Here is a 22,690-nt window from a genome sequence, read left to right as displayed (position 1 = left end):
AAAATATTCCTATTTGTGACATCTCTATGTAGCAAAAGTAAGACAAAAAGTATGCTTTAAATGTTGGTGTTTTTTTAAAAAAATAAGTTAACAAAAACAGTCCCTTCATTTCTTAAAAATAGATAACTCAACCTTCTTAGTCCTAAAAACATACCTTTAAAGATATGCATCTTTATTACATCTGGAATTAGTTATAGTGAGGCAACATTTGCCTGGCCCAGCACTCCATTAAGGCATTGTTCATGACCCAGATACCCATATATACATTGTTTAACTGAATAAACATGTTCGTGTTCATTAAATTCCTTTTTCAAATAGCAAAACCAAAAACATTCTCTAGCAAAGTTAGCAAACAGGAAATATTTCCCAAAGAGACTGAATGAAAAGCAATGAACTAGCACCTAAGTAACACATTATATATTTTGATATCAGATCACTATTTCACAACCAGATCACCAAAAGAACTCTTCCAAGTTCAAACTCAAGAATGCCTATGAAGAACAGAAAGCTCTTCAAAGGCTTAAGACTGAAAATATGACTGATTGTGACGGAGACAGATAAGGTACCAGCTACCACAATTAAAAGAATCAAAACCATTGGATGATGAATAATTCCTTTTTGTATTGATGTTACTTGAAAAGCTGACAAACATGTATATGAACAAAATGTATCTACTTCATATATTTATGGCAAGTTTTAAAAAAGAAATAAAATAATGAAACTGTGCTACTAATAGTATTTCACATCCCTTTTCCAGAAATATGAGAACATAGAGCATGTAATGCTCAATCATAATATGAATTGCTAAATTGCTAATCATATTTAACACTGGAATTCTACATACTATTAAATGGAAATTTGTATTGAACTCAATAGCAAAATTCCCATTGACTTTAAGAGAGACAAGATTTTACTATTGGTCATAGCACAAATTACTTTATGGTTTATATTCAGAACAGTTTCTTTCCATAGAGCACAAATGAGGAAACACTACCAGTATAATCACAATTCCTGTCAAAGAAAAAAAAAAATTGCATCTCAGCATATTCCTGAACGAGATCAGAATCTGGACTGTATGGCTTGTACAGTTTCTTTCTCCAAATCTACACAGGGTCCAGGGCCACAAGTTTGTCCTGGGAAATATATATATAATGAAGAAATATATAATGAAGAAATTCCGACAAGCATATCTGTTTACAGAAGCCAAAACAATAATAATAAGGAAGTCTCCTCTCCTACTTATACTTCAATGGGAAAATATTTACTTGCCAATAATGTTATCAGTTTGCTTTGTTTCATTCTCATTTAAGTTCAGCACATTTCAGCAAGAGAGGTCCACAACTGGAAGTGGTTTCAAAGTTCTGTTCTTCTCAAAACGTTAGTTTCTTGGGACTTTGGAGAAGCTGTTCATGATGCTGGACATATTTGGAAGCCAACCCATATCAGCATTCACAGCTTTGACACAAGAACACAGAACCTGGGAGTGAGGGTGGAAGGGAGAAGCAAGCATTGCCAGGAGTGATAATTCTGAAAGATATGAGATGAAATACCGAGTTCTTCTATGGGCAGCCTTCTTTTAGGCATGGACTTTTTATAGTTGCTGTTTATCTGGATGCTGGGGGTAAAGTATGCCACTATATACACACACACCAAAAAAAAAAAAAAAAAAAAATATATATATATATAAAATCTATGAGTTTTATGTTTATAGGAAGAAAATTCCCTTGTACCGTAAAAAGGGATCTCTTCATTCCATAAGGAGAGATCAGTGCCTCAGAGGAGGCTAGAATTAAGGCAAAGGCCAGCCTGCGTACTTGTGTACACAGAGAACAGCTCCATGTTTTCCCACTTCTAAATTATAACAAATAATTTTTAACAAAGCCCTGCTTCTGTAATTTCTTGTCCGAGTAGGGGCTCCTGCTCACATTAGCAAGACCATTCAGTAATAGGATCTTCTTGCCAGGAATAGGGCCCAAGAAATTTTTTATATATTCTACATATATGTCTATATTTATTTGCACACACACACACACATATACACGCACAAACATGCACACACACAAATTAATAAATATATGTATGTATATGTACATATGCAAAGAGATAAGATTGAAAACATGTCAGACTTGGAGTGTTATCCACTTGCCAGAACCATTTAAACTACTGTCTACACAGTACATATTGAAACTCAACTTTAAGATTTTTTATTTCTATGTACAGTTAATTTTTTTTCTCTGGAAATAAAATATCTAAATACAGACAGACTGTAATGCTGTATATGTATAGCTTTCAACAATACTTTAGCTGAATAAATGCTTTGTACATAGTTCTGTCTTTTAATGGAGTTTACAGCTACATTGATAGAATGGATTCCTCTTTTCTTTGATTGTTTTTAACCAATAACAAGCAGAGAGACAATTACAAGTTAATATTAATAAGCAGCTCAAATAACACTGGTTAAATTATGTACAATACAAACCATTCATACAAATGAAGACTAGGATATTGAATTTGTTACAATGTTTTGTAATAAAGATAAGACAGCCACTTACAACTTACATGTTCTCTGCCAGGCATTTCACTTCTTAGAGATCAGTTGGAAAGTTTTTAAGTTGCTTAGCTGGCCTAAACTCAACCAGGTTTAAAGAATCAGAGATTAAAGGGTCAGAGAAACATGACACCAGAATGTCTGCCCACATGTAAATTCAAAATGTTTGCCCATCTTTACTAGTAACAAGCTCACTCCATGGAAGAAGAGCCACCTAACACCACCTCGAATGTGCCTACTGTATGCTGGGAAAAACGTCACAATACTTTGCTGTGTTCATATAATAAGGAATACTGAACTCTAGACGCACATTTTTCCCACTTTAACAAGTATTTACTCCTACAGTAATATTTACCAGTACAGCTACTCCAAGCAGTAGAATGCATGAGTAGGGATTATTGATTGGCATGTACTCAAAGGACTTTCAAAGAGATTTCCATAACAGTCTGCATTAGAAACCATTCTTTGTATAGTTAATCCATTTTGCTTGAAAACAGGTTATCCTGAAACCTTAGATATCAGACAATGAAAGCTCTCTTAACAGGAATCTCAATAGCTGTGAGCTGAAAAGAGTGTGTGTCTCTGTGTATGTGTATGGTTTTATTTCAAATCCATAGTGATTTACAACTAGATTGATACATGGAGCTGACTGGGCAAAAATTACATTAGATTGTTTTCCACTAACATATTTGCAGCCATTTGACATCAGCAGCAGCAGGTAGACACATTCCAGGCAATAGATGTGGCCTCGCTCCGTGAGGTTACAGCCCTGTCATACGACCTCTTTTATTCCCCAGGCTTCAGTCTCAGACACAGGTTGGTCCTCACCCTGAAGGGAAGTAGGGTGTGTCACTGTGGTAGTTGTAATCAGGACACACCTTCTGTACTAGTTTATAATCTGTACTATAAAAGGAAATGTAAATACAGATTACTTTAAAGGGCTTGGAGCAGAGCCATGACACATGGCTTTGGGTCTGCTCCTGATAACAGGTTTTTGAAGGATCATAGTTGCAGAGTGTGTTCTTGGTAGCCTTGTCAACTTTTTCGTACTCGATTCGACAGTTAAAGGACTTGGAATCTTTGGCATCAATCACCGTCTGTTGTGCCAAGTCAAATTCCACTATTTTTGTAGGGGGCACTAGGCTTACGGATACATTCCCTTGACCAGTGGAGTTATGCCTGAAGTAAACACTAAATGTCCCATTGCCATGGTCAACGATTTTCCCCGTTATTAACAGATTTAGCTTCACAGTCTTGATGTTGGAATGAAAATCCCCCCAGCCAAACATTTTCTTAAATTTCCCAGTCTTGACGATGGGCCGCCTCTTTGCTCTGGGCCGAGGCTCTTGCAGGTCTGTGGAGTTCCTCAGCCAGTCCCAGAGATCTTGCTCAGAATAAGTTTCTGGGGCATCATATCGCAGGTCCAAATCTGTATCATTTTCCTTTCCACGAAAAGTCTGTGACAGCAGTCGGCTGATGGACAAGTCTTTGCTACTTTCTGTCCATATGTGCTTTAATATGGATTTGGAGCTTCCTGATTTTAGAAGTTCTGCTTTTCCTCCATTTGTTAAATTTGCACAAGTAACCTGAAAAAGAAAGAAGGAAAGAAGAAAGAAAGAAAGAAAGAAAGAATATCTTGAGATATGCAATACGTATCATCATTCTCACCTGAAACCAAAATGATCAGATTTCAAAATCATAGGGAATTTTTTTTAATAAATTAAATTGTATCTCTGTAGTCAGTAAAACAAACCAGAAATACCTATTTTCCTCTTCTTTCTGAGCAGTTATTACTGAATTCTCCTTTGCCAGTCTTTTACACTGGCCTTCAGATTTAATCCCAGCCATTCACTTTATTCTTCAGCCTGAAAGCTACTTCTGTTATGATGTCTGTAAGTGATGAGTATCTAACAAAGTACTGTAAAGACTAAGGTACACAGCCATGCCATCCTCCAGTCTATATGTAGCTTTCACTGGCCATTTCTCCTCTCAGAGTGACATACGCTTGCTTGAATGTCCTCTCTGCAAAGCAGCTGTGTCTTCTACCATCAGAGTCACATTCGTTTATTTTTGCTGCCTCTGGAGTCCACTGTCAGGATGCTGTCTTGGTGGTGCCAGCCTGACCATGTTCAGAGTCCATGTCATCATAAATCTAATAATATCTAATAATAATCTAATAATATAATTCCCCTATTCTTTTTATGAGTACACATCAGTCTGTGTTCTTTCCTGGGACCTTCAGTCACAACTACAATATAAACAATAGAATAATGAAAAATTTAATGAGTTTTGCATCAACAGCTGTATATACTGTGTGCTGTACCTCAGTTCATGCAAGAGGAGTCACAGTCTTTTCTTACGGTTCCTTACAGATTAGCTACTGATTTGCCTTGTGTGTCTCTAATATGACATGCATTTCTCCTTCCTCACTTCACTTCTTTTTCCACACCTACCTCCCCAAACCAAAAAGTGACCTGTGCAAAACAAGAAGCCATTTGTGTATTTACAAGAAAAATAGGGCCACTAATTTAAAAGTAGTAACAAAAAATCCTGCAAAACCACATTTTTTTAAAAGAGACAAAGTCTTGCACCAAGTTCCTACAAAATCCTATATTTAAGACATCGTTTTTCACATAATTTAGTGTCAGAGCAATTTGTCTTATTTATATTTTTTCACTTTGCCTTAATTGTGTGGAAAACAGAGAACAGATGCATCCTCACAGCTGTCTAACATGCAGCACTGGTAGAGAGTCTGACAGAGTGTAGCAGGGAGGGCTGGAATTGGCAGGGGGCAGCAGGTAGACGGGAAAGCACTGACAACACCCTTAGTCCCACTCCCCCTAAGAATTTGCACCAGACACACTTCCACATTTTTTAACATTTTAACTGCTCTGAAGAGGACATCAAGTTTCTTACTTCTCTTTTCAGGGCTACATCAGAGATTCTGACTATGCCTGTTTTATTCCTCTGTGTTCTGGAACTGATTTACATGCTTTTATCATACTTGCAGTTATATCTTTCTCTTCACTTAAAAATGAATTTAGTGTATTCCCAACCCCGGGAACCCATTGGAAACCATCTAGTATTTAAATCATGTCTGCTCCCTACTGGAACAACTGGACGTATAATATATGTCACGGAGGATATCTATCACAGCATGGCCTTTTCATTTCCTAACAATCACGGAACTGAAGGATGCTTTCATTAACTTCACTACTTTTTCAAGGTCAGTTGAAGTCACATATATAAAATCAGTCTAAATTTTCTTAATACACTGATCACATAGGAGGTATGCCCTCATCCTTTTACAGTAAACAAATAGGTAAATAAATCTGTCACATCCCACACTATACCCCCACAGTGCATTTCACGTTGAGGGACCAGTAAAGGTAATAGATACAATATGGGTTTATTTAGGATTTTGCCAAAGTGATTACTTCCTCCTCTTTTAAATGGAAGGAAGTATTAAAACACAGACTAGCATTTTGATAGCCAGTTTGTAGCTGCATTTTAGCATCAACACAGTGAGTCAGGAGAGAAGCTGTAATGAAATGCACTGATGGTGCACTGGTTAATGAAGCAGCAATGAAGATGTCACAGGGAGAGAGAAAGAGACTCAGAATATAATTTTGCTGTGGCATATGGAGAAGTGCAAAATAAGAAAATAAATGTGACTAAAAGGAAAAATGTGCCTGCCTAGCATGAATCTGTCAAATCACTATGAATCTAAGCAGTTAGATATCAGAGCTACTATACCTGCAATCTATGGGTAAGATACATATTGCTTACCACTATATTTTTCTTTGCTCACAGCTTGTTTTTCCTTTGTTTTCCTTTCTGCATCCAATGATTTACATTTCATAGGATTACACTTCAAGTTCCATGTAACAAAATGTAATGGTGTCAAAACCTTTTAAAGAGAAGGTCTCTTTTTTCAGATGTATAAAACTGAACACCCAGAAAAGGAAGTAGGTATTTTCTGAAATAGTTGATGACTGATCCAGTTCATGTGTTTCCTTGAAAGCCAGTATATTTCATGGAAATGGATGGTTCAGATTCCATGCATGCTATACTGCTTCACCTGATCTAACAAATACAATTGATTGTTACTGTCATTGATTTTGTAATACCTGAAAGACTTCTAGTCATGCAGTTAGCCTCAAGACCTCTATTTGTGATTTTCAATGAGGGTAACTGTCTGCATTCATGATTAAAGGCCTGAACCTGCCCTCTCTAGTCAAGCGTCTGGGCAAGCCCTAGAAAAAACAGCCCACAAGGGTTAATAAAAAAGCTCTAGAATTCATTGTTCTTCACTAACATTTTCCAGCCAACTGCTTTTTCATATACTGTTAGTATACTATGTGCTATAGAAAGCAGCTATATGTATCCTCAGAGACTCGCACACCCAATAATACAGAGCATTGCTGTGTAATAGAATTTCTGCAGATGCAGCAGTTATTTTCACGTGACCTAATCTACAATTTTCTTCCATCTCTTTTCTTTCCAACCACAAGGCTGCAATATACAGGAAAGATAGTGTATAGCAAATCCATGAGATTTTGCACTTAGTAGTGTGAAAACTAGGTTACTGAAACATAGACCTATTTTAGCAGTACATGAAAAAAGTGCCAATTTAAAATGGCTAATGGAGAGCAAAAACACTGAGCAGCCCAAATTCTGTGATGACATTTTTGTCCTCTTCCTTGAGTATATTTACATGTAATTCAGAAACTTGCATACTCTATCAGCAAGTTCACTGTAACCAGAGTTTTCTTCTTTTCCACAGCCACTCCTAGGTGAAACATCTAAAAGTTTGGCCCACTAGTACGGGGGCTGGCTAGGACAAAGTTTATTTTCTTCACAGCAGTTCATACAGTGCTGTGGTTTATATTTTGACCCAAACACCGGTAACACACTAATGTTCTAGCTCTTGCTGAACAGTGTTTGCATAGCATCAACATCTTCTCTGTATTTCTCTTGGCTCCTCAAGTGAATAGATTGGGGGGTGCACAACAGGTTGCGAGAGGACACAACTGAGCAGATGACCTGAACTAACCAAAGAACTATTCCATACACCATGTAACATCATGCTTAGCAGTTGAAAGGAGGGGGAATTTAGGGAGGGTTAGCCATCTTTTGCTCAGGAACTGGGTGGACATAACTCTCCCCATGGGAGACGATGAATGTTGCCTTCGCATCACTTGTTTTGTTTTGTTTTCTTCTCTCTACTTCTACTTGTCCTTCACTTATTAAACTTTTTTTTTTTTTTATCTTGACCCCCAAGTTTTCTTGCTTTTATTCTTCCTTTTCTCTCCTCCTGTCCCACTGGGGAAGGGGGGGAAGTGAGTGAGTGAGGTCTGGTACTTAGCTGCCCACCAGGCTTAACCTGCAACACTTCTACATTGCAATGTATCAACATCTCAAAAGGGCTGAGGAGGTGCATTTGCTCCATGACTCCATAGCTAGAAGTGGTTTTGAATGCTTATGATGTCAGCAGTGTCCATACAGAAAAGTAGTAAGGAGCAAAAAGACTTAGAAACATTTATCCAATGTTACAAGTGTCAGTGGAAAAGCACTCAGTAAGCATGGCAGACAACCTTCGGTTCCAGTCTTGAACTTTTAATGGAAAGTACGAATATCCAATACATAGTCAAGTTTACTGATATCAAAAAGACAGAAGGAGCTGACTACCTGGTAACACTTTTCCAATTAATAATGACAAATTGTTATTCCATTTCTTCTGATTGTAGGAAGGAGCAGAAACAGTGGTTTTTACTGGGCACAATTTCCCAAAACATAATTTAAAAAGACAGAGGAATTGATCTGCAGTTCATTTTTTACTCCATTAAAATAAAAGACCCCCGAGATTCTGTATCCTCCTTTTTGAGGGTCAAGAAATTTTTATAATGATGTTTAACATCATTAAATATATTTTAATGAATATGTGTAATTCATTTAGGACTTCTTAAAGGATACACAGTTTGTCTCAGAAATTTTTGAGTTCTCTTTCAAGACAGCAAGTCCTGAATGCTTTGGCAGGTCAAACTTGAACATTTGGAGCAGAGAAAACAAAGTTGTAAAGGGACCTTGCAAAGCCGTGAAGACCTCAAGTGAGGATTGAGGCCCTCTTCTCAGTGTAAAATCAACCATATGTATATTAACATTAATTTAAGACACCAATTTGAGATTAAAAAAAAATAGTCATTGAAAGAGGTACAGAATGCCTCTTGATTTCTCACTCTTTTGCTTTTATTCTAGCTCTATTACAGTTCATTATCTATAATTACAGTATTGGTTTAGAAATTATGTATTTATTCCTCTGAATGTATGACTACTTGAGGGTAAATGAAAATGTAAACAAACAATCTAATTCTCCAGGTAGAAAATCTCTCTCTTCAGGTAAATAACTAATCAAAACCCAGATCATTTTTGCTGGCACAGCACTGTTAGAACTTGGCAGCGCTGTGTTTACATGTGCTCTGTATAAAGAAATCAGAACTTTCTTTCCTCGGTCAGATATCTCAGATACAGCACAGGAAAGAGAGTACTGATGGACATAACTATACGCTAGACTTCTATCAAGGCAGGACAGCACTCAGAAAATTTTAGTTGGATCCACTTTGCCCATATTAATCCTGCTTGTGCATTAGGTGGAGGAAAATTAAGAACCAGTTTACACTTCTACTTTGATCAATTTTTTTCCTATACCTGTCTACACACTGTACAAAGCTAAAAGTGGCATGGAAATATTTTATTCAGTGAATAATTTCCAGACAAGTCAAAGCCAATATTCTACAGAAATTTGGCCATAAACAAAGAAACTGAGAATGAAAGTTAATGAAGATTATAACAAGGGGGACTAAAACACAGTGAAGGACTTGTACACGTTATAAACTGATACTTCAGAAAGGGAGGACAAACGTGAAAAAACACATACATTAATATTTCACAGAAACAAACCTCTCTGCTCTTAACTTACAAGCCTTTTTGCTATATGACATGAAACAAATAAGGATGTGGATTTGTCGATCAAAAAATGCAAACTGAGATGAATCTGACAAATGGAACAGTAAATCCTGATCTACTGTATCAAATAAGAACACAAAAGTGGCTACGCAGGATCAAACCAAAGTCTCATTTAGAAAAATGTTCTGTCTCCAATAGAAGCTATAAGATGGCTGGAGAAGAGCAAGAACATGGCATGCATGATAATCCTCTAATATCTTTCCAGCTGTCAAATACTTCTAGTTTCCTCTGCTATATATTATTTCTGTATATGTTTTCCATTTCAGTAACTCTCAGTAGACTGCTGTTCTATGCAGTTGTCTACTCTGACCCTGTAAAATTTAACTTCCATAACACCCTTCAGCAATGAGTTCCATGGCTCTATTCTCTTACTTTTGGTTTTGAACCTGGCTTCTGCTGCCTTCTTTGGAGAACCCTTCATTCTCCAGATGGAAAACTCAGTCTCTATCCAAATTTCCCATGCTCCTCCTTACTTTTCTTTGCTGCTACACATATTTTTTTCTACAAATATCGGTGAGTGGAAAACTTGATGAATTCTAGCTACATAAAGAAGCCTACTTTAAGAACACCAGTACATGCCTCAGGTACATTTATTCAGAGCAGTAAACAGCCTTGAGTACCAGCCTCCTGGGTCGCAAGAATAATCCCTTACACAGAAAACATTCTATACCTGTACCTTTGAATTTCCTTATTGTCCTTCTCTGAAGCTTCCTCAGTTCTACTCCTAGTTCTGTCTTTAAGATGAGGAGTCCAGAATGGCACACAGTGTTCAAGATGAGCCAGAACCATAGTCTTGTATGGTGACAAATGGCCTCCTATTTGTTCACTCTTTTTTCTCTACTAATTAGTAATATTTTATTTGATTTTGATCACTAATGAGCACCGAACTGACACTTAACATGGAACTGTCATAACCCTAAAATCTCAAGTCTATTTATATACAAAGCTGGGATTTTTTTTTTTTTCCCATGTGTTTCAATTACGTTTACTACCACAGAATTTCATTCCTTAATTTACTGCCTATTTACTAATTCTGATAAGATCTTTCTGCCATTCCTCATTGCTGGCTCTTTTCTACTCTGAAGTCTTTTGTGTCATCAATAAACTTTCTCATTCACCTTTCCCAGGTCATTTAAAAACATATTCAACAGCAGAGGTCCTTGCACGGAGCCCTACAGAATTCATATGGGGACCTTCTTCCATTACTGACCATAGAAAAAGAAGTACCTGAAGTTTTCAACAATATTTTGTAAAGAAATCACTTGGGATCACTCACTTAAACATAAAAAATAGAATTTTTTGTCACACAGAAACCAGACAGAAGGTATTTTTTTTTTACTGTGTAGATTTACCTTAGAATTCATAAAAATCAGCTTAACACTATCTACTGGGGGGGATTGGACTAGATGATCTTTTGAGGTCCCTTCCAATCTCTAACATTCTGTGATTCTGTGATACTGTGCTCAGCTCAGCTTTAAATGCTGTATTTTTTCTTGTATTAATCTACATGCTATTGTGCTTGTTCCGAATGGTCCCTGCTACAAAAAAAAAAATTGTGGCTATCTGAGCTTTTTTCATCATTGACAAAACAGGGGTTACAGAAGACCTGAAGCTGAGAAAAATTCAGCTGATGGTAGCTGATATAAATTCAGTGAAATTTAACATAATTGAAATTAGAGTGCTTATATCAGTTGATATCTGTTTGAGATCTGACTAGGAATCAAAGACTAATTAGAAAATTTGTAACCACAGAAAGATGAGGGCACTAATAAAACATCAGAGACACTATTTTGTTTAGAGACATTATAATTCTCAACAGTTGTTGATCATTAAATATTACAATATTGCAGTGAGCTGTTCTGCAAAAGAAAAATAACTAGCACAAGTTACAATTTTACAGTGTTCTACACCATATAAATTGCCTTTTATACAGAAGTCTGAAAACTAGAATGTCTCAAATAATTTTCAGGAAATGCAAAAGTGATAGAACACCTTCAATGGTTGATTTCCAATGAGAATACTTAAGAATTACCATGTCTAATTTTGCTTCAGAGTCTTATTTCCTCTCCCTTGCATTCATGTTGACTGTGGGCTAAGCTGTGACACTGCCACAGGTCCTGTGAATGGTAACAGACTGATGAAAGTGGCAGCCTGCCACCACATGTTTGGAAAGAGTCGGAATGTGTTCTGCGCCGGCCCAGTCCATGATCTAGTCTGGGAATCATGTCACTGATCATGTCATTCACCTGGAATTCAGGTCTCAGATACAAACTATTCATCTAGGCTTATTCCATAATCGAGAAAGAGAAACAGAAAGAACTACCTCTATCCCCATGAGCTATTGGTGAACCTTCAAGGACTGAATAAATGCTCTTCATCTAGATGCCTAAGGGCAAGCAAGAAAAACCTGACCTATGGTGCATAGTTTGCCCCAGAGAGAACACCATGGAGAGAACAGAAAAGCTGCAGGCTGGAAGTAGGACAATGATTGCTCTATCTAAACACTTTCTGACATAGTGTAGTCATGTTCATGTCCAATGTTCTTTACACATCTGTCAGCACGCTTAAGCTAGTGCTGTGTTACTCATACAGCAAGGTGTGCAAATTTTCTAGTATTGCTCCTCCTTTTAGATACAGGAAATTTCCCATCTGAAGGTTTCATTTCAGACACAGTGTAACTTTGCACTATTCTGCTATCTTTCAGGTTTGATTTAATCACAAAAAGAATTTTCGTAGGTATTTAGAATCTGAAAAACTAGTCTTCTGGAGCCTGTTTTGTTTGCTACTGACAACAAAAATGTTTAGTAAGCAGGCTTTTAAAAAGTGTTTAGTCATCTGAAGATAGATGGGCACTTGAAATCCATCAGACTTAGATTGTAATTATGGAGACATTTCTTCAGGAAGCAGTTCGCTAATTGGTATTTTTCTCTTTCTTCTTTTTTCTCCACTTCGCTCTGCCAGTGCTAGCCTCTCTGGTGTGGCAGTATAGTTCTTTACAAGAAGCCATTACTTTCTTTTCCCTTTCACAAACTTCCAGAGCGGAAATCAGACTCAGAATTAAACATCCAGACTCCTTTAAGTGCCTGGAGAAGACTGGGAACTTTGAACCAGGAATCAAAACCACAAATCCATGACGGGAAGAGATGAAAAGCCAGCCCTAAGAAATGTTTCACCTTTTTGTTTTGGAAATCAGGGGTGAAGAAAGGTACTGCTATCACTGTTGTCTTTTAAAGAAGGAATCTTCTAGTTTTTCCTTCAAAGATGTAGCCCCTAGAGAAAAAGGAAGTCATTGTCTATTTAATTTAAGAGCTTAAGAACAGTAGCAAGTCAAACCAACATTCCATCTGATCCTCTACGATGTATCCAACAATGGCTAAAAGTTGATTTTTGTCAAAGAATCCAAAATCAGGGAATGTACTACTTGGACGAGAAAATCTTTCACATCCTCAAGCCTTTGCAGATCAAGGACTTCTTAAGCTGGTACTGTGGCTATGAATTTAATAACTTTCAACAAATATTGCCTACAAGAACTTGCCTTTTTCTCTCTGAAACTTCCAGCATCTGAAACACCCTGCAACCAGTAGTTCCACCTCTTAACTTCAGACTGCCTGAGGAACCTTCTCCTTCTGTTTGTTGTGATCAAGTCACCTCCTAGCTTCAATTGATGCCACCCAAATTCTTGTCCAGCAGGCTACAGAAAAAATGGCAAGGCAGCAGCATTTTTCCTGTGGGGTTCAGGCAGAAGCCTAGTGCCTGGATGTTCAGGCCAGGCAAATCTGTAAAAGTTTATGGCTGGCAGTAGAGGAGCTTCCAGGTAAAGGAAAAAAAAAAAAGTTTTGTTTGAGTGACAGATACATCCACAACTGGCCAGTTCCAAAGGTGGTAGTCAAGGGTCAGTGTAAAACTGTGGCTTCGCAATACATAGGAAATGTATGGAATCTCTCAGTTCAATTTATGGGCCAAATCCTGACCCACCACTAAAATCAATTGTAAAAATCCTAGAGGAGCAGAAAGGTTAACATAACGTAGCTTGCTTTTATTTTCTTGCCTAGTTAAGGCAGAATGGAAAATGTTTGATTTGTAAAACATCATCTATCTTTCAGTTTAGAAAATATGATACTATTCCTCATAACAGTCTATGAACTGAAGGACCAAATGAGTTACCATACGCTGTGAAAATCTTCCCATTACACTTTTACAGCTTTTTGCCTTAGAAGTGTAGGATTCAGCCCAAATATTTCTAATAGTGGAGGTGCAAGTGAATTTCTGAAGATTTGGAAAAGGATTGAAATATAACTGTATGAAATATCCTATTAACTCTTGCCCTACGTTTTACATTTTTAGAAAGAATTTAAACTAAACTCTTGAAGCCTGCTGCCTGTGTTGTCATTAAAGATTTTTTACTTCAGTGGATTATGACTTTTGAAAATTCACCCCATCTCCATTCAGCAGGGGATTAAACTTCCATGGAATAAATTAAAGTGGGTTAAAAATGTCTAACAGAGTTTTAAGACTCCTGTATTATGCCAGTATCACAGAATGTTGCTAACTTTGAAATGAAAGTCTAGCTAGGTAAATAAATTTTGTTAAGGATCTATTGTTCTTGTTCCACATTCCTATAAGCCTTCTTTTATTAATATTGGCTTGCCATTTTCTGCATGCATGTAGAAAGTAATATTAAATAAAATTAGATTTTATATGAAAGGCCACAGAACAACATTTTAATCAAAATTTGCACCATAGTTTGCTTTACATATAACACACTGAAGAAAATGTCCATTTTCATATGGGTAGATATATCTTCTGAAGAAGGTGAAAAATATTATAATGTGTGATATCCAGGTACTATATAATGGAGAAAGCCACTGTGCACTATTAACATGCTCTATTAGTATTACCCATTTTCTACATACAGTTTCCAATCATCCACTGTTAATGTAAAAGTTTAATAAAATTAAAATACTCCACCATTTTACAAAAATGTCTTTTTGCTCATGTGTCTATTACCACCTTTTTCCAAAGAAGAGCATTAGCATGTAGATACAGCCCAGTCTGTCCTGACTTCTCAGAAGACTTTTGTGATGACAAAGAAGAAGGTTTTCTTCTGTTTGAATTTCAACCAGAAGAAGAAATATGTTCCATTTCTAACTGTGCTTTTTTAATAGGCATTGATCATTCCATCATTTTGTCAATGGATATCAAAATCTATTAAAATCCATCTCTGAGGAAAGATGTGTGTTTCTTTAATGTTGTTCTGGTAAGGAAGGGGAAGATTAAACACTTTTCTACTGCAGGGGTAATCAATTAATTCTTATTGATATTTTCTTGGTGGTTTTGTTAAGGTCTGCCAATTCTTAGAGGGGTCTGCTTAGCAGTAAGCAGCACATGGGCACTGGCTCTGCTCAGCAAGCTCAGCGCTGCACATTGTTTTCCCGGCTATGAGGTACGTAAACATGTTCAAATGCTCCCAAAATGCAGAGATGTCAAGGAAACATGGATTGTCCTGTTGGAAACCGGGAGACAACACATATAATATTTACAAGATCCAGGCAAAATTTATTCTTGATCTGAACAGCATTCTACCATCAGTGTACATTTGCTCAGTTGGGTTGCAGGCAGACCAAGTAGCCTCAGAAAAAGTACTACCTCCTATTGCTTACCTAGTTGGTCTTTCTATGACTCTGGACACAGGTATCACAAGAGACCTATTATGCTGTTAAGAGGAATACAGTTACAGAATACTAGAAGGGGATACCGTATGTCAATTTCTCTACCTCTTATGAACTTGTAATATTCATTCAGTAGGGTAGTTGTTTGCAGTGTACTTGCACAGAGCAGTTTTCAGGTCTGTGATATCTTTCTGAGTCGAGCCAAACACATGTTGTGAGGGAACCTAGCACAGCCAAACAAAACAAAATTGAACACTCGATAGAAAATCAACATTGTACCTAATAGTAGCCTTATAATGTCTTCCTGTAATAGTGTCATACCTAATTTAAAGGGAAAATTAATAGCCAGCAGGATTAATCAAATTCCATATGCAAATATCTGGCTCATGAGAGCCATGGTCCAATTGCTAGTACTATCACTAAGGTCATTAATTTAAATTGAGATGAGTTAAAAGTCTTTTGGGCATTGACATATAAGTTGAAGGAGGTTATTCATTGCTAATTTTTTCACAATGGAATGAAAAACTTTGGAAGAAAGTGTATGAACATTGCTTCAGCACACTGATTTCTAGGATAACGAGCAGTACTGGGAGCATGTCTGTGGAGGACCATGAGTCCTTTCTTGTAACATAGAGTAGTTCTGATACATTGCCTTAAATTCATATTAAGATGTACTAAAGCAAGTTGAATACAAGATAGTTCAAGGTCTAATAAACTGACATCTTTGGGATTATTTTATGCCTGCTGAATTCTGCTGATCACTTTTGAATTACAGAAATACTTCTCTTTTTGCAACCCAAACCTGAGTACCAGACTTGTAAACCCTTCCAAGACTTTTTTGGTTTTCACAAAAGCTCCAAACATTTCCATTTAGAAGAAATATTAGCTCAACTTCGAAATGCTGGAGTGCTAGAGCACTGCTTATAGTGGTGCAAATACAGTACGTTCTCAGTTTATCATCTCTTCAGCTCACCTTAGAACTTGATCCATAACTGCATTTCTAGGCAGGGTGGCCAGAAGAAATGTAGTCTTTAAAGGCAAATTATAATGGAGTGCCCTACACCTATGAACTTTCTCCAAATGCTGATGGCTGAAATATTTTAAGTTGCATAATAACAGAACGACTGCGGAGTAATAAAGTAGTGATGGCATTATATTACTTTTCATACATAAAGAATAAAAACATAAAATTTATTATTCTGACCTTATACCACAAGGACTTCTCAGGTATGAAAAAAAAAAAAAAAAAAAAAAACAAGAAAACAAAAAACCACTGTCCTATCAAAATGGACCTAGAATAAAGGGAAACCTGCAAAGTGTGGTTTCCAGAAGCTTTCTGAAATCAAAAAAAAATTTAAAAAAATTTTTAAAAGCTGGAATCCTTACAGGTTTGGGCTTTAGTATTTACTTAACAGCATGTTTTTATATCCTTAAAGTATAACAAGTTCAGGGAGAATTAGGCACTATTGGTGCCAAATCTGCATGACTCAGGAAAAGCAGTGGTACTGAAAATGGACAGAGAAATAGGAACTTTTCATACCAAGTTCCAGAGAGCCTTCATTTTTTTTGACCAATACTTGAAGTCCATTCTGCTTTGACCTCAGACTGTTCCGAGCCTCAGTACCCTGACAGCACTGAATTGTTTGGGCCAATTCTCTCTGCAGTTCCATTCGTATAGCCTCCTGCATGATCAGGATTTCAATTGAGTGATTCAGACAGGAATTAAGTTATTTGCCTTTCAGAGAATAAAAAATTTCTTCAAAGACAGGTCAAGATCACCATATATTAATATATTGTTATGTCTGCCCAAAAAAGCAAATAACTTTTTTCCGTTGTCTCATCTTCTATATCTGTGTGGCTGAGCAGTAGCACAAAACAATTTAACCTTAGCAAGCAAATTTAATTTGTTATCTGCCAAATGCTGATACAAAAGAAAACTATGGAAAAGCAATAAAATCCTCACTTTAAGGCAATAGGTAACATTCCTTTGCTATCATATACTTGCTAAATAACATCCAATGAACTCATAAAAGCATTTAATTTAAATATAAATGCTTAGTAGTTCCATTTTTTAAGGAGTAAATTATACTTCTGCCTGTGTTTCTCTGAAATGCATTTGCAGCATAGACATCCTTTCAAAACCCACAGTTAGTTATTTATTATTACTATTACTGCAATGCTCATGGACCACCCTGTGGTCAGGGTTAAGGTGTACTAGAAACTAAATATATATAGTCACTGCGCTTGAGAGCTGTCTCATTGAAACAAATCTGGCAAAGGCAAAGCTAAAAGAAGAAATATTAGTGATGTCCTAACTCAACTGCAGAGCTAAGAGTTAGTACAAATCTCTGGATGTTTCTTTCCATTGTCATATCCAGGATGTCCCAAAAAAGTTTGATTTGAATAACTGGTTGAAATACAAAATGGCACTAGCTGTTTTAAAAAGGATGCAGGCTCAAGGGAAAAAGTCTGCTCAGAAATTAGTTGTGTCACTGAATTCACAAAGTCCATGACATCAAGAAGCCTGAAATCCACTTGTAGAGCATTAAGAGGCCCCAGTTTTCTCCAGGAGCAGACACCTGCCCTCAGTAATGAGAAATGTTTGACATGTTCCTCTGATAAAAATGATAGTAAAGTAATCATACAAATGTAATCTGTCTTCCAAAATGTGAATCCCTCAGTTCCCCCTTTATCCTTCAGCTGTCAGTCAATAGCTGTCAGTCCATTAGCTACCTAGTGAATAACAAGAATATTTTCCATTGTTTTAAATTCACTTAATAAAATTCTAATAATATCATTTTATAAACTTAGTGGGAAGCAGCAACATCCTACTCACCTTATTCAAGCTACTGGCTCTTTACAGTCTTTTCTTTCTTAGTTTGCTGTATAGATAACTAAGACAAGGGACTGTAGGGCAGCAAGAAAGATCCATTTGGTACTTGTTGCAAGATCCTTTAAGCATTTTATCCACCCACCGAAACTTTTCTGTGCATTCATCTTATGGATGCTGTTGCTAAAATATGGAAGCATTTTCATCTAGTGGAATCCAGTAACATCCCGGATGAATTAAAAGAATAGATTTTCCAGTAATTTCAGAACAATTTTCCCATGGAGGACAGCAGATACACCGATATGGTCTAAAGACATCATGTTTACGAGACAGGCATTCTATCACTCACCAGTTGCAGGATAGAATGAGAACATCAAGCTTTGGAATTTACAGTTTTGCAGTATCATGGTCTTAACCCTAACCAAATGCCTGAAGCCTAAGCCCCAACCTGAAACCCTAACTCCTCATTCTAAACCACTACCATTCAACCTCTCACCTAATCCTAACTCTAACCTGTTTGGTGCCCAAGAAGTAGAGGAAGGGCAGGGATTGTATGTATAATGCACAAAATTTAGCTAAGACATACTTTCTCTACAACTACTCATGCATTTTCAAGTATGATGGTGTACTTTGAGTAATGCAGAACCAAATCCTTTGCCAGCTTCATTGACTACTACTTAGCTAATTTTTAGCAGATCCATGTCAGATTAATCCAGCTGAGGACTGATATATATTTAAAATTTTCAAAAACCTGACAGTTTTAAATTGTAGGTTCTTCTTCATTCAAAGCACTTAAACTAATCTTCAGCTATATTTATGGTCCAAAATATGATTTGGTTTCACTCAGAATGAAAGATTTCCAAATATATCAACTGAATACAAAATGCTTAGGCAGAGAGACTGCAATTTTCCAGCTTGTCCTTCAGTCCAAAAATGACAGTACTTTTTGCTATGGGGAAAGGCAGTAAGGGCTGCATGGCAGTTTCTGTGCCTGTTCAATTACTGCCCATTCTAATCAGACCGCCAGCAAGGGATCATTAGGAGTTTGGTGTTTATGATGTAAAATATCTACTAGGGATTGGATTTTGATCATCACTTCATTTTACAGCTGTTTCCCACTAACCAATGGAACAAAAGAGTGTTAATCACTCTTGACCTTTCCTGGATTTGAACTAGTAACTTAATGGCAAATCCCTACTGAGGGACTCTGAAGTACACTGTAGAGCCCCTGAGGCATGCAGCTTGACCCCCTCTGTTCAACATAGTTTTTAACCAACAACATCATCAAGGATATGCTCAGACTTGACGATGTTAATTACAGCTTTGGTTGTAGTTTCCAGATGAAGTATAGATGAAACAACTAGGAACATTAAAAATATCTGCCAAGATCTAGGTGATTCTACATGAAGCAAAAAGTATCTGCAGCCAAGATGATCTTGCAGACTCACTCTACTGCACTGTCAATTTGCTCCTAAAAAGTGACCAACTCCTGGCAATTAGAATTCTTAAGGGGCTGGGTGAAAATCTGTTAGTTTTGGCTTGCTTCAAAATCTTCCCCCAGATGGTAATATAATTCCATACCAGCTGAGATTCACTTTGTGTTGAATTTCATTGTAAAAAGAGGATCATACAGCAAAGAGATGAACAAAAGGTTTTCCCCTCCTCAAATTTCAAGCTATAGCAAGAAGAGCATTTTCTTTGAGGTTTTTTTTTCTGAATATGATTATTTTATTCTAAGTTCCTTATCTCCAGATCTAATCTTTTTCCTTGGTTATTTTCAAATTTACATTCAATTATATTTCAGACTAACATTGACTAAATGGGAGAGAAGAAACAGAGAGTCAATATGGTCTACCATGCACCCAAGTCTTATCGTAAAGCTTAAAACTGGAAGAACATGGGGTTGCACCTGCACATCGTCTGACAGATTAAAACGGCATTAAACTAATATTAATTTTCCTGTAAATGCCAGTGCCCGGCACTGTTGCAGTTTGTCACATAAGTTCATGCTTCTTACATGTGTATGTCAATATATATTGCTTTTTTACAAGATTTAAAGATCATGTTTGTAACTAAGTCTAGAACCATATTTCTGCTTTAAACATGCTTGTTGAAGACTTCTCTATATGGCTTATGTTTACTTTTCTGTAGTGTTTAGAGCATATCATCATTGCAAACTGGAATGTAGACCCTACTGCCCTGAGATTGTACTGACTGATATCTCATATAGAAATACTAGCAAGGTCCCTCAAAGCAGACAGACTGTGTGGACATGGTGCTGCACAGAAGCTGATTAGACCTACCCATTAGCAGAGCTTATCGACCTGGCCATTGTGCTGAGCTGATGCAGCTCTGTGCTTTCTGGTTCAGGAGATAGCTTGCACAGTTCTAGCCCAGAGGTCTGCACTGTGTTTGTTGTATAGTATTGACTAATCCCTCATTTCCTTCATTTTTGTCCACTGAAAAATGTAAAGCTTCCAAAATAAATACAAATCACTGTATTTGTACGTGTTCACTGGAGTGAGTTGTTTCCTGTATGAACCCGGTTCAGACCAGTGCAGTTGCATGATGGTTCACAGAGAGGGACACATTGAAAGGTCCTTATTAGTTTGATGGGCTACCAGCTGCTCAGGTTGCACCTCAAGAGACAAAAAGAGAGGACTGGTTTCCTAGTGTACAAATAAAAACAATTTACAGTACAAGTTGATTGCATTTTAGTGGAGTTACTCCAGAACTACACTGGCATGACTGACGTTCTAATCTGCTCCACACAGTTTCTGAATAGCCCAGTCAATATCAACTTACTGAAATGGGTAATTAATATTTGTCATGAGTGAGAACATTTTCCCTTTCCTGTTGTCTTGATCATACTGCAGCAGGCCTACATAGGCAACAAAAATTATTTTTAAGTTAATGTTTTGGGTAATTCAAGTCAAGAAAGGAAACAAATCTCTCGAAAGTCTTGCCCTAAGATCTCAGCAAGAGACACACGTGAGTCCCTACAGAAAGCTGACTGAGAAAGTGTGTTTCGTGTTGTGTTGGAAATATTTCCTTGACTTGGAACTTTCAAACTTTCACATAACAAATCACACACCAATCTCTCTTAAGCACTTCAAAGGAACAGTAAAATATAGCAAGAGCCATGAAAAGACCGAGGACTTTTTAACCATTCCCAGTCCTCCTCCTGTTGTTGCAGCTCGTCCAGGAGGGCAGTGTGCCAGCTTCCACAAACAAATACCCTGCATGAGGGGGCTGAGGTATTGGATGGACTCAGTCAAGAGGAACTTGTGGCCAGTATGCCAGGCCACCTGTTCTAGGGGAGATCGAGCCATGGAGAGGAGTTGAATTCCATTTCCCTAGCAGTGCTCTTTACACAGCTTCCCTGCATTTATCAAATCTCTGCCACCAGGAGAAGCTCTCTTTGTGTCTAGCAGAGAGAAGGAACAATGGAGCACAATGCACGTTTCCACATTCCCGCACCAGATTGACACCGGAAACCCCAAAGTAACTGCTACAAATCTTACCATGGAAATACAGAGTTTCCCTGGGAAGAAGATGAAGAAACTACTGGCAGATTGAAAAAGAAAAATAATAATAAATTTATCGTTCATTTCTGTGAAAATTAATTAAAGCTTCAGGGGACTGAAATAGTGAAAGAGCTACAGTTACTCCAGGGGGAAGGTTCTATCCATTGTTCTCACATATTATTTATCACACTAAGGCTCAGATGTTTTCAGGAACTTAAAACCATTCACCAGCAAACCTTCTCTTCTTAGTCATTAATATAGTTAAGAGACAATTATCTCAGCAACATATCAACAGACAAATGCCACAGACAAATACATATGAAAGCCACTTTTTTCCTTTACCTTGCAACATAGAAAACAATAAATATTTCTTTCTATATTTGGCAGAAATATTTAAATGATTCATTGCTAGTATTGACCATTTATAAAATGTCACATGAAAAATATTTATTGACATGAATTTTCTTATACTGTGGGAACACAATATAAAAATAGTATCCTGTTCAAATACAGCACTTTTCCTTAAAGATGCCAAAGAACTTTACAATAAAATCATCTGTCTACTATGGAAGAATTATTATAATCATTAGAAATTATAAGTGGCAGAACCGAAGTACCAAAAGTTACACAACTTCCTGAAGAGAACCCAAAATTGCTCTGAATGCCATTTTGACTGCAAAATTGTAGCATCACCAAAAATCAATCCAAGAAGAATCAAGGACAGTTACATTGCATTTTTGGTGAGGGTATTAATGCAAATGTGGTCCTAGCAGAATAGAACAGGCAAGAGAATCCAGAAACAATTTTAAGCTAATAAATATCTGCTTTAATCAGAAGTTCAGGAAATAATGACAAGATTAAAAATAAAAAGTACAAATAACTAATAGCATATTTTGAAAGGAAATGTGTACATTGAAATATAAGTTATGCCATTTTTCCCCCCAATAAACTACCTGAATTGGACATAATGAAAAATGAGACAAGACAGACAAGAATACAAAGCTTCCCAGTGCTGGTCCATCATTGGCAAAGTCGCAGAGAGAAATGAAGGTTTATAGTTGGTGCGGACCCGTGTGACACTTTCTGGAGA

The 22,690-nt window shown here is 37.0% G+C and overlaps 1 protein-coding gene across 1 annotated transcript in view; it reads right to left on the bottom strand.

The window, feature by feature from the left end:
• Nucleotides 1-3,372: 3,372 nt before the first annotated feature.
• Nucleotides 3,373-22,690, bottom strand: part of NXPH1 (neurexophilin 1) — a 136,900-nt gene continuing 117,582 nt past the window's right edge. Inside the window, exon 2 of the mRNA XM_065629619.1 lies at nt 3,373-4,134. Coding sequence (XP_065485691.1) covers nt 3,373-4,134 — 762 coding nt within the window. The remainder of the gene's footprint in view (nt 4,135-22,690) is intronic.

The sequence above is a fragment of the Caloenas nicobarica genome, chromosome 2, assembly GCF_036013445.1.
Source record: "Caloenas nicobarica isolate bCalNic1 chromosome 2, bCalNic1.hap1, whole genome shotgun sequence".
NCBI lineage: Eukaryota > Metazoa > Chordata > Aves > Columbiformes > Columbidae > Caloenas > Caloenas nicobarica.
This window is presented reverse-complemented; position numbering and strand designations above follow the sequence as displayed.